Consider the following 13,012-nt stretch of genomic DNA (forward strand, 5'->3'; position numbering starts at 1 on the left):
TTAGCGGGTCAATATTTCAGCTGAATAGTGCAAAATAGCATCTCTGTTACGTATGTAACCCTTGTTCCCCGAGAAAGGGAATGGAGAGGTCACGTTGTATGACCAACGAATTGGGATCTCGCTTTGAGAGACCAATCTACTTTGAGTGTATTAAAATGAGCCAATGAACATTGACATGCGCTGATCGCATCCAGCTGCAGCTGATCACAGCGTGAGTATAAATGAGCAGTGGGTGCAGCAAATATTCAGGTTTCTGCTGAGGAGCCAACCACTCTGCGGATGTACAGCATCATGGCGACAGGACATGACATCTCCGTTCCCTTCTTCAGGGAACGAGGGTTACATACGCAACTAAGACCCTTTCCCTTTCGGTCACTCTGAGTCACTCTCTGTCTGGATGACAGACAAATTGGGATCTTTACCAAAACGCCATGGAGGCTGCCTCTTTCAGTGTCCTGTGTGAGCCTCCCAAGCCCCCTCAGTCTATCGGCGTAGGCTCTACCACAAGAAGCCAGCTACTATCATTAGTACTACCCATTCAATAAGACTGGAACACTGTGGAAAGTCCCACGTTCTAGTAAACAGGGACATATGGAAGTCCAACCTTCCCATAGGAGGTCTAGGAGCGTATACTAATGGACAGTATTTCAGTGCATGTGGAATATATCGTGGAAATACACACATGAAGTCCTCTTGGGTACTTCACATGGCTCCCAGCCCTCTCACAAATTCATAGAGTAAGGGCCTAGCGCCAGATGCTTCACTACCTCTGGCTGACGTTGGGGATGGAGGAGCTCGACAGGGTCTGCTGTATGAACACTCTGGACCAGTTAACAAGCCAACCCAAAACCGGGCCTCTCAGTGCCTCTACCTGGACTGTGGCCTCAGTGTTAACTGGGAATCTGCCAGCCCAAACTCTAGGCAAGATTCATCACCCGAAAAAACCTGCAGGTCCACTACCCTCTTGATGGAGGCCAATGCGAGCAGGAGCAGAGTCTTCCTTGACAAAAACTTCAGCATAACTGCAAAATGCTTACATGGAACCTGCTGCTCTCAGCACTACAGACAGGTCCCAAGAGGGTAGAGTGGGGGCCGTGGGGGATTCAATCTCCTGGCCATGCTTATTCACAGACCTCCCATCTGCTGGGCCATGATTTGTAGCGATCGCAGCCTCATAGACTTTAAGGGTGAAGGGGGACAGCCTTCGCTTCAGCCCGTCCTGCAAGAAAGTCAGCGCAACTCTGATCACTACCACTCAATGAACAGGCTCCACTTCAAAGCATAGGCACATCTCTTGCCTCGTCTCTGAATCAGAAGATCCTTCCTCAGAGGATTCGGCCAAGGAGGGGCTGTCACCAAGATCATGAGTTCTGGGAACCAGGTCCATGTGGACTAGTAGGTGTTACTAGCAGGACCTGTTCATCGTCCTCCCTGATCTTGTACAGTGTCTGTGCAAGAAGGCTCACTGGGGGAAACGCGTAGCTGTGTGCCAGTGCATCAGTGCCGAGTGTTCCCTCGGTCAGGGAGAAAAACAATTGGCAGTGAGGGCTTTCTGGAGAGGCAAACAGGTCTACCTGAGCGGCTCTGAAATGCTCCCTAATCAGCGGAACCGTCTGGGGATGAAGTCTCCATTCTCCAAGAAGTGCAGCTTGCGACAGCTGATCAGCTGCCTGCTTGCACATGCCTGGAATACAAATGACACAAAGCGACCTCAGATGCTTTTGACTCCAGAGGAGGAGGTGGCGGGCGAAAATATGCAAGTTTGATATAAGCTCCTATTTTCTAGTCTCCTAATTTTCTAGTCTCTTTTTTTTTTTTTTTTTTTGGAAACTAAAATATAGAATGCCAAGAATTATGTTCCCAAACAGCAGCATCCACCTCTGAAAGCAATGATCACATTTATTGTGTTTTGTCTGCTGTTAATTATTATATATAAAATTATTACATTCAGTGGCTTATCCAATTTTATTTTTTAGAGATATCTAGTGCCAGTTCATCAGGAAGTGACAATTTAGTTTGACTTTGGATGGAAATGGTGCATTGTTTATGCACATACAAATTTTCTTATTTAAAAAAAATGTGTGCTGTTTGTTTTATACCAAGCATGAGAAATGATTGCTCTGAATGCAGATTTTGTTTAACAGCTCTAAACTTTCTCCTATGATGCCTGATGAGGTTAGAAAACACCTGACCAGAGATCAGAGACCATTCCTTCATCCAGAATCACTTCAGACTCTTTAGATTCCCAGCTTCATTTTGTTCACCCTACTCATTTTCTATAAAGGTTCAAGTCAGAAGACTGGAAAGGCCATAACAGAAGTTTAATTTTGTGATCAGGGACCCATTTTTGTGTTGTTTTTAAGGTTTGTATTTGGATTATTGTATTGTTGGAAAATCCAAACATGGCCCATTATAACATTTCTAACAAAGTCAATGACTTATTTTTTATTTGTTGGTATTTGATATCATCCATGATGCCATGTGTCTAAACAAGATATCTAAGACCTCAAGCAGAAATATAGGTCCACAACATTAATAATACAGTAGTATATTACATTCTACTGATGGGGTACTTTTATCCTTGTGTTTACCAAACCCATCTTGGATGTTTGCTGCTGAAAAAAAATATTTTATTAGTTTCATCTGACCATAAAAGCCAGTCCCATTTGAAATTCTAGTCATGTCTGCTAACTGAATGTATGGGTGTAGGAGCTGTTTAACTATTTTTTTAAGACTATTTTTAGCAATTCTCCAGCTGTGGCCATTGAAGAGTCTTTAGCCATGCAAACTCGTCTTCTCACCAGATATAGACACACATCCTTTTCCAGGCAGTTTCATAATATTTTATGTTGATTGGAAATTCGTAGATATTGCCCTGATGGTGGAAATGTGGATTTTCACTGACCTAGATCTTTTCAATCAATCAATTGCATTTAACGATACAGATTGTTTCTAAGCACTGAACAGTATCAAATAGGAGAATAAAATGATAGGGATGTATAATGATGAGATTGAATAATTTGTTATTAAATGCAGAGACAGTCTCAAAGAACCCAAACCCAAACATTACAAAATAGCAGAAAAAAAAAACCATGGGAGAAACTTGGCTCAGGTGGGGCTACTTCTCCTCTGTCATGAATGAAGGAATCCCTCCGCAATACCCAGTGTGAGTGAAACCACAGTCACTAAGGCAAACTCCATAAACTGTGCAAGTAACCCACATGGACCCTCACAAAAGAAGTTGATCAAGACACAGTCCGGTAAATCTGAGAGATAAGCAAGGTCTAGATATTCCTGGGTGTAGTCCTTAAGCGTTTGGGTGCCCTGCTTGAGGGCACATACTGGCCATGGTTCAGGTGAAAAGCCGCTGGATCCTGGTTCGATGTAGCATTCTGTCATGAATGAAGGTCTGAGGCATGAAAATCCATTCACAGGCTTTTATTAACAAAGGCATGGTCAAAGCAGACAGATGTCAACAACACAGCAAACAAGAAAATCAGGGGCAAGGTAACAACAAAATCCAAAAACAGGCAGAGGGCGGGTCTGGCAGCAAACGATCAAAAAACAAAGTCAGGCAGAGTCAAAACCAGAGAATATCAAATGAGAAACAATGCAAGAACAAACAAGCGTTAGGCTAACTATAGCATGCTACATGCTAGTGAAAGACCTGCTTCAGCATATATAGTCTCCAAACAGAAAGTAGCAGCAGAGGAAGCGATCACAGTTCATCCAGAGGTAAGAGCTCCCTCTGCTGGCTTGGAGTAACATTCTCTAACCAGACGACCAGCGCTTAATTTCCAGTTCAATTTTAAATGCAGTTATGTCAGATTGTGCGAAGGACTTTGCTATGTGTGTCAGATCATGTGCATTAACAGATTTGAATAATACAATGAATGTGTTATGTGTAGGCTAGTAATATAGGCCCGATAATATCTCCCAGAAGTAATATGTAAAGTGTGAAAAGTAATGGTCCTGGTACTGAGCCTTGAGGTACATATTTCATTTACTACTATAAACTATGTGTCTTTGACAGAAAAGAGATATTCGAGATCGGTCTGTAATTGACTTTGGAGTCAAGATGTCATTTAACAGCAGCCATTTTGAAGATTTTGGGGACATATCCTAATGACACTGAATTAAAAATAGGATCTATGACTTCTGGAAGCAGCTCTTTTAATAGTTTAGATGGAATAGGGTCTAGCATACATGTTGTTGGTTTAGATGATTTAACAAGTTTGTACAATTCTTCCCCAATAATAGAGAATAAGTGAAAGTTTTCCTCAGGGGATTTGTAGTGCATACTGTAGCTGATTACAATTATATCTCTAATAGTATCGATCTTGGAAGTAAAGTAGTTTATAAGCAGGTCAAACACCCTACCATCAAAAGAAAAACTAATTAGTGACATATATTTACATTTACATTTAGTCATTTTGCAGAAGCTTTTATCCAAAGCGACTTACAATTGAGAGTACAACAGCGATTCATTTTTTTGAGAGACAAACAGACAGAGTAAGTGCTTATAACACCCAGTCACAGGGAGTGTTCAAATTAGTACATGCCAGAAGGGAAGGAATAAACAAGGGGGATGAGAAGAGAGACAGAGACAGTGAGAGTATTTAATTTAATTTTTTTATTTATTTTATTTTTTTATGATGAGGTCAGGTATTGATGAAAGATGTGAGTTTTCAGCAGTTTCTTAAAGATTGACAGAGATCCAGCATTCCGGATATGTACGGGAAGATCGTTCCACCAGCCAGGAACAGAGAACGAGAAAGTTCTGGAGAGTGATTTCGAGCCTCTTTGAGATGGTACCACGAGGCGTCGCTCGCTAGCAGATCTCAGACTTTTAGAGGGTGTGTAGATTTGTAATAGTGAGTGGAAGTAGACCGGTGCCGAGTCTGTGGTTGTTCTATATGCAAGCATCAGTGCCTTGAACTTGATGCAAGCTGCAATCGGTAGCCAATGTAAGGAGATAAAGAGAGGTGTAACATGGGTTCTCTTGGGCTCATTGAATACCAGCCGTGCTGCTGCATTCTGAATCATTTGTAGAGGTTTTATTGTGTTCGATGGAAGTCCAGCCAGAAGAGCATTGCAGTAGTCCAGTCTAGAAATGACAAGGGCCTGGACAAGTAGCTGTGCAGCTTGCTCTGTTAGAAAGGGCCTGATCTTTCTGATGTTGTGTAGTGCAAACCTGCAGGATCGAGCAGTCTTTGCAATGTGATCTTTGAAGGTTAGTTGGTCATCAAGGATTACACCAAGATTTCTGACTGAGGTTGATGGGGTAATTGACAAAGAACCTAGCTGGATGGTGAAGTCATGCTGTGTAGTTGGAGTGGCAGGGAATACAAGCAGCTCAGTCTTTGTCAGGTTGAGCTGTGGATGGTACTCTTGCATCCATGTCGAGATGTCCGCCAGGCAACCAGAGATCCGAGTAGCTACCGTTGGATCGTCTGGATGAAAAGAGAGGTAGAGCTGTGTGTCATCGGCGTAGCAGTGGTAGGAGAAGCCGTGAGCCTGTATGATGGGGCCTAGTGATGTAGTGTAAATGGAGAAGAGGAGGGGACCAAGAACCGATCCCTGAGGAACCCCAGTGACCAGTTGATGTGCTGTGGATACATCTCCTCCCCAGGCCACCCTAAAAAACCTACCAGTGAGATAGGATTCGAACCAACGAAGTGGGATCCCAGAGATGCCCAGTGATGAGAGGGTAGACAGCAGGATCTGATGATTCACAGTGTCAAAAGCAGCGGATAGATCCAGCAGAATGAGAACTGATGATTTGGATTCAGCTCTTGCAGTCCGTGGGGGGCTTCCGTGACTGAGAGCAGCGCAGTCTCAGTTGAATGGCCGCACCTGAAACCTGATTGGTTATGGTCCAGTTTGTTGTTTTTCGAAAGAAACAGTGATACCTGGTTGAAAACCACTCTTTCAAGTGTTTTCGCTATGAATGGAAGAAGAGAGACTGGCCTGTAGTTATCAATAAGGGAAGTGTTTAAAGTGGGCTTTTTGAGCAGTGGGTTTACCCGAGCCTGCTTAAATGCTGTGGGGAAGGTGCCTATTTTGATATTTTGATATATAAATCAAAATATCAAAAATCAATTGATCTTCAGTGAGTTTCTGCCCCTGGTATATTGGTTGTTTAGGTGAGACTGTTTGTGTAGAGGTAACTGGTTAAATTTTTTGTTCGTTTGTTTTTCCTCTGTGCAGGTGTTTTCTGAAGCTGGGGGAGTGGCAACTCAGCCTTCAGGGTATCAATGAGAGTACCATACCTAAAGTGTTGCAGTATTACAGCCACTCAACAGAGCATGATCGCAACTGGTACAAGGTATGTTAATCTCATAAACTATAAATGTACTGTATGTATGTGGATTGTACATTTCTTTTAAAATTGAAAGTACAAATTATGACATTTTATGAATAGATATGAACACTTAGTTGCATAGTTATGCCCATCACTCAAATAATACTTTGTTTAAACATTGTTTTGTAATAGAGCAGCCAGTCAGTCCTTTTGTATAAGAGTCTATTAACTTCTTGGTTTGTGAATTGGTGAAACTCCTCCTGGCCGGAGAACACTAACTCATTACTCACTAAATTATTTAAAATGGGAATTAATGTAATTAATTAGAATTAGTTAAAAACAAATATCATTATATATATCAGCAGAAGTAAATGTGGCAGAATTAATATTGAATATATATATATATATATTAATATTCAATTAATCAACTGATCTATTTGTCCAATGAATATACAATATAAGCATCAGTTTAATAACTGTTCTTTTTTGGTTATAGAGCAGTTTACAGTACTGATGCATTAGAGCAGGGGTGCCCAATAAGTCAATTGCGAAGGCAGTGCTGACAGAGGAAGTGATGGTGTCTTCTAGAATTTCTGCAGGGATGTTTTTGCGACTGTTTGCAAAAAATAACATGGTTATGGTTAAAAATAACATGCTTAAACCTGTCTTGAATTTATTTTATTGAAAAAAAATTAAAACTGTTTTAGTGAAAACAAATTTGGGCTTGCAGTATTGATTAGAAGAGGAGGGTGTCTTGGAGTAAAAAAGGTTAAGAACCACTGCTACTACTAGCAGCACCTAGGTACTTGACTAAGAATTGAACATTATTTTATTATTATATATTTACTTTTGTTTCATGAAAAATTAAATGAATGCAATATGACTATATAAGTAATAAAATACGTATAAATAAATATATATTTTATATTTTTCACTTGGTAGATCTCGGTGAGTTTCTCGTTTGGAAAAAAAAGTTTCTCCCTTTGTTATTGTGCTTAGGCAGTGGCCTTAGTTGTCAAGTTATGTGGGATTTGTAGTCTCAATGTCTGCCTCAACTTGAAAAAAGGCTTTAATCAACTTTGGAAGGCGCAAGGATTAATTCAAAGCATGAGATTCTTAATCACTGAAGCAATTTATTGAAAATTTTTCAACAATTTCTCAGATGCTTAGCCTTAGATACGTGTTCTCAGATGCTTAGCTTAATAATCTATACAAACAAACAAACATGATTATATAAATCACTACACATAGCATCATTTAAAATCATTTAAGCAACATTACTGGGATATTCACAGGCTAGATTTTAACATAGTTGCTAAAATTAGTCTTTATCCTACCGGTAGCGTCTCAAAGTTGATGAGTACATTTTGGCTTTTCCCAGTTGTCCTTGAACAAACTCAAGTTGCTTACACCAAACTTAGTAACCAAGTGCAAGGATTTGCACTTCCCTTCTTTGGTTTTGCAACCAGTAATAGCACTAACTTGGGTAGGAATGGAGAAAACTGGAGAAGCACATCCACAAACACGCTCTGCATGTTGATAATTACACACACTTTGTTCCATGTGACATCATGTGCAGTTCCACTGACCAATCAGCTTCCTTGCTCTTTGTTTGTGCTCACAACCAGTAGTTTCACTTTTTTTCCTTTCCGATCTTAAAGCTCATTTTATCTGATAGATTTGTGTCTTTGTTTGCACAGTGATGAAATATATATTTTATTTTCCTTACTTGCATTTGGTTTAACACCTCCTACTTGAGTTCCTGGTCAGCTGACCCAAGGAGGTCACATAGCTAAAAATTGATGTTTTTATTGCTTTTCAATGGGAATCAAAACAACCAAGCGTCTAACATCCCTATGAAGAATTGTAGCTGGAATCTTGTCATAAAGCGTTTGACATCTTCAACCATTTCTGCTTGGTTTGGTTTAACAATGGAAACAGGATAACTGGGGAATATTCTAACTGTTGCATCTCTTACTATACCTTTTGTGTCTGCATTTACATTGACAACTCTGGCCACCTTTTATTGACCTCGTAAAGCATTGTAGTCAGCCAACCATACCACATCTCCTACAGCCTCATTCCGTTCTTTAGTATGCCACTTGTTTCTTACAAACAGGTTAGGACCTGCCAGTTGACACCATCTTCTCCAGAACCTGTTGACTTCATCCTGGATATTTTTTTTGTCTTTTGTATGGATAGCTGTCAAAACTCAAAACTTCCTTGATCCCCACTTTTCTTAGTACGTCCCAGAAGAAGAGAGTTTGGACTCACATATTCCTCACAGTCCTCTCTACTTTGTGTCCTGGCATCAATAGGTCTTTCATTTACCAGATTAGCAGTAGTATAAAGAAAGGTTTGAAATTCCCCCCAAGACAGATTGCCGTTAACCCCCAAATTTTGGAGGGCTCGCTTCACAAGATGGACTGCTGCTTCTGCTGCCCCATTTCTATGAGGAGAATCTGCTGGATGAATTTTCCAAGACCAATCTGTACCATGTCTGGCTGCTTCTACCTCTAACTTCACTCTGTCTTGTCGTTCTAGGAATCTGTGAAAATCTTTAAGAACAGACTTGGCTCCTATGAAATATGATCCTGAGTCTGACCACAATTTCCTTGGATGTCCCCTTAAAGCTGTAAATCTCTCATATGCCAGCAGAAATCCTTCAGTTGATTGATCACTGACAATATCCGTATAAACAGCTCTTGAGGCCATACAACACAATTCCCCAAACTTTCAGTCCCACCCTCTTCTTTTACCTCATTTTTTATCACATAAGGTCCAAATAAATCCAGGGTTGTGTACTCAAATGGTGCAGCTTGTTCTGTCCGCTCTGGTGGAAGGTCTCCCATAGTCTGTTGGCACTGTTTTGCTCGTGCCTTTCTGCAAGTCACACAGTCATCTACGGTCTTCTTAGATAGTATGCGGCCTTTTACCACCCAAGCTTTTCTTTTGATTTTCAACAATGTTCCAGCCACTCCTTCATGATTTACTTGATGAGCTTCCTGAGCCAACAGTGTGGACACATGTGTATTATAAGGCAAGACTGCAGTTTTGTCCTCTTTGAAAACTTGAATTCTACCTCCACAAACCAACAGTCCAGAATTATCCTTGTATACTGCCAACCTACTTAGGGTAGTATTAGGAAAGATCACATTCTTTTGGGCTGTTAGGAAGAGATCTTCAAGAGCATCCTTCTGTTCACTCACTGTCAAGACTGCTTCCTTAAATCTTCTTTGCAAAGATTTTACCTCTCACTTTGATGAACTCAAGGTCTTAGTTCTTATCTTCAACCACTTCTTGACAGCTCGTCGCAGCCAAGCAGTAACTCTGACCAGTCTAGACAAATTGCTGAATTTCTTAACATCAAGTAACTTACTTCTTACTAAACCATCAAACATCCTTTCTAATGGAACATCCAGCTACCTTTCTTTTTCATTTGCAGAGATACTTTAATCTGCAGTGAGGTGATTCATCTCAGATTTCCCTCCATCCTCATGAGCTGTCAATTTGTGTTTCTCTGGGAGGCCTAAATCTTGTCCTTTCTTAGCCAGAACTGCAGAGAAAAGATTTTCTCTGAAGCTTGTGAATGCTTTCTTTTGCAGCAGTTGCAACTTCAGAAGCTGACTTCAATGGCCAATCCCCTATTGGCCATTTCAGGAATACTGGCCCTTTCTGCCATGCAGAGTTTTCATTGAGGTCTTCTGGACTAGCTCCTCTTGTGATAATATCTGCAATATTTAAGTCACCTGGAATCCACCACCAATCTTTAACAGGTGTAGTTCTCTGGATCTCTCCAACTCTATTTGCAAAGAAGGGCTGGTAACCATAGCTTTCCTGAGGCTTCCCGACAGTGGTCTATCCCATGTATCTTTGATTGAGTTTCCACATCCTGCTTCCTGAAAGGCGTTCCGTACAAGAATAGCCCCTTTTTGCTTGACAGGTGTGACCAGGCCAATGGGATCATACAATCCAGCCACTTGGCTCAGTAGTTCTCTTTTAGTCAGAGGATTTGGAGTCTTAGTCCTGACCTCCTCTTTAAGGAGGTTTTGTCCTACTCTCATTTTCTTTTTCCGCTTAGAAAAATTAATTGATGTCATGATATACAGCTTATCTTCCTCTGCTAGATACCCAACTCAAATTCAAATTTCAAATTAAAATTTCATTTTTCACATACACATACATACATGGTACGACATGCAGTGAAATGCTTTTTACAACCGTCCAGCGTTGAAATAGAAAACAAACAAAACAAACACAAAAAAAAATATATATATATATATATATATATATATATATATATAAAATATATATATATATATATATATATAAATATATATATATATATATATATATATATATATATATATATATAAAGAAGTGTACAAAGTATAAAAATAAAATATAAAGTATAAAGTGTAAAGTGGCTGTTGTGAATGTCCAATGTAAAGTGACTAGTGCAAAATTGAACAGAAAAGTGAACAGTGTAGAGTAAAGTGGCAAGTATCTGGGGGAAGAGGGGTGAACATGAGAGTCCCGGTAATTAGGTGCTGGGTGTTTCCTTGTTCAGACTCCGAATGGCCTGCTGGAAGAAGCTCCTCCTTGTTCTCTCTGTGTTTGCCTTCAGGGAACGAAAGCGCTTTCCTGAACGCAACAGAGAAAAGAGTCCATTGTTGGGATGGCTGAGGTCTTTCACAATCTTCCTGGCCCTGGTACAGCACCGCTTGTTGTAGATGTGCTGCAGCACAGGGAGCCCTCACAGGCTCACCTGTCCTGCATGGTGCTGTTCCCGAACCAGGAGGTGATATTTCCCGTCAGGACACTCTCAATGGTGCAGGTATAAAAGTTCTTGAGCACCTGAGATGGGAGTTTGAAGGCCCTTAAGCGCCTCAGATGGTATAGACGCTGCCGGGCCTTCTTCACCAGGGTGTTGATGTGCCAGGACCAAGACAGGAACACCCAGGTACCGAAAACTGTCCACTCTCTCCACTGGGGTCCCGTTGATCATGATTGGATGGTATGAGCGCACCTGCTTAGTGCTGAAGTCCACTATTAACTCCTTTGTTTTGCTGACGTTCAGGAGCAGATTGTTCTCTTGACACCATCTCTCCAGGTTGTTGATCTCCTGAAGGTAGGCCATCTCATCGTTGTTGAAGATCAGGCCCACCACAGTGTCGTCAGCAAATTTAATGATGGTGGTGGAATTTGTAGTGGCCACACAGTCATGTGTGTACAGCGAGTACAGCAGGGGGCTCAGAACACAACCCTGAGGGGCTCCAGTGAGGGTGAGGGAGGATGAGGTGTGTTTTCTTATCCGTACGGCTTGTGGTCTGTCGGTCAGGAAGTTGGTGATCCAGTGACGCAGGGATGGGCTGAGTCCCAGGACCTCCAACTTAAAGGTGAGTGTGGAGGGAACTATGGTGTTGAACGCTGAACTATAGTCCACGAACAGCATTTTCACATAGTTCCCTTTTCTAAAATCCAGGTGGCTCGTGGTTGTGTGGAGGAGGTGTGTGATGGCATCCTCCGTAGACCGGTTCTGGCAGTAGGCGAACTGTAGTGGGTCCAGTGTGTCCAGTAGTGATGCAGTGATGAAGTCTCTGACCAGTCTCTCGAAGCACTTCATCACTACCGACGTCAGAGCTACAGGGCGGTAGTCATTCAGGCAAGAGGGCTGAGGTTTCTTCGGCACAGGAACGATGATGGACTGTTTGAAAGACGAGGGGACTGTAGACTGTTCCAGGTAGAGATTGAATATACCAGTGCTAGCTGGTCAGCACAAGATCTCAGAACCCGACCTGTGATGCCGTCAGGTCCTGCTGCCTTCCTGGTGTTCACTCTCCTGAATGCCGCTAGCATGATTAGCTGCAGCCTCGAAATGAGCATAAAAGGTGTTTAGCTCATCTGCCAGACAAGCATCCGCACTCTCCTCTCTGGAGGTTGGCGTTTTATAGTCTGTGATGTTTCTCAGTCCCTGCCACAGGCTCCTAGAGTCACTATGCTGAAACTGTGATTCTAGTTTCTTCCCATAGCGCCTCTTTGCCTCCTTCACCGCTCTGCGCACACTGTACGACGCAGCTTTGTATTCAGTCATATCCCCAGTGACTATCCCTGTGTTATAGGCTGCGGAGCGGGATCTCAGAGAGTCGCGGATAGTTTTGTCTATCCTCCGCTAGTTTCCCGATGAATCCCACCACCGCTTCCATAAACACATTGACGTCATCGGAGCTGCGACTGAACATGGCCCAGTCTGCGTCATCCAAAGCATCCTGCTGAGCGGCTGGTCAGACCAGCATGACACCTCCCTCTGTACCGGGGCTTCCTGTTTCAGCCTCTGTTTGTAAACAGGCATGAGGAAGATGGCGGCATGGTCCTATTTACCAAACGGTGGGCATGATTTTGCCTTGTAGCTCTCTTTGAAGGGTGTGTAGCAGTGATCCAGTGTCCTTTCGCCCCTGTGCTGCTGAAAGTTCAGCAGTGTGTGCTTGAGGTTTGCACTGTTAAAATCCCCCAACACAATGAGTGCAGCGTCCCGGTGCTGTGTCTGGTGTGTTGTTAAGTGTTCGTGTAAGTCCCATATTGCAGTGTCCATGTCCGCTTGAGGTGGAATATAAACGGCACTGACTATGGCTGAGCTGAATTCCCATGGAAGATAGAAAGGGTGACATTGGATGGTCAGAAGTTCCAGGTTTGGTGTGCAGGAGCATG

General features: G+C 42.2%; 1 protein-coding gene across 2 annotated transcripts in view; it reads left to right on the forward strand.

Annotated features, from left to right (window-relative positions):
* The window catches only part of mtor (mechanistic target of rapamycin kinase), a 99,236-nt gene that overhangs the window by 58,980 nt on the left and 27,244 nt on the right, over positions 1-13,012 (forward strand). For both annotated transcript variants that reach the window (XM_043246681.1, XM_043246680.1), the window contains exon 38: positions 6,211-6,328. In XM_043246681.1, coding sequence (XP_043102616.1) covers positions 6,211-6,328 — 118 coding nt within the window. The remainder of the gene's footprint in view (positions 1-6,210; positions 6,329-13,012) is intronic.

Source organism: Puntigrus tetrazona, chromosome 8 (assembly GCF_018831695.1).
Source record: "Puntigrus tetrazona isolate hp1 chromosome 8, ASM1883169v1, whole genome shotgun sequence".
Classification (NCBI taxonomy): domain Eukaryota; kingdom Metazoa; phylum Chordata; class Actinopteri; order Cypriniformes; family Cyprinidae; genus Puntigrus; species Puntigrus tetrazona.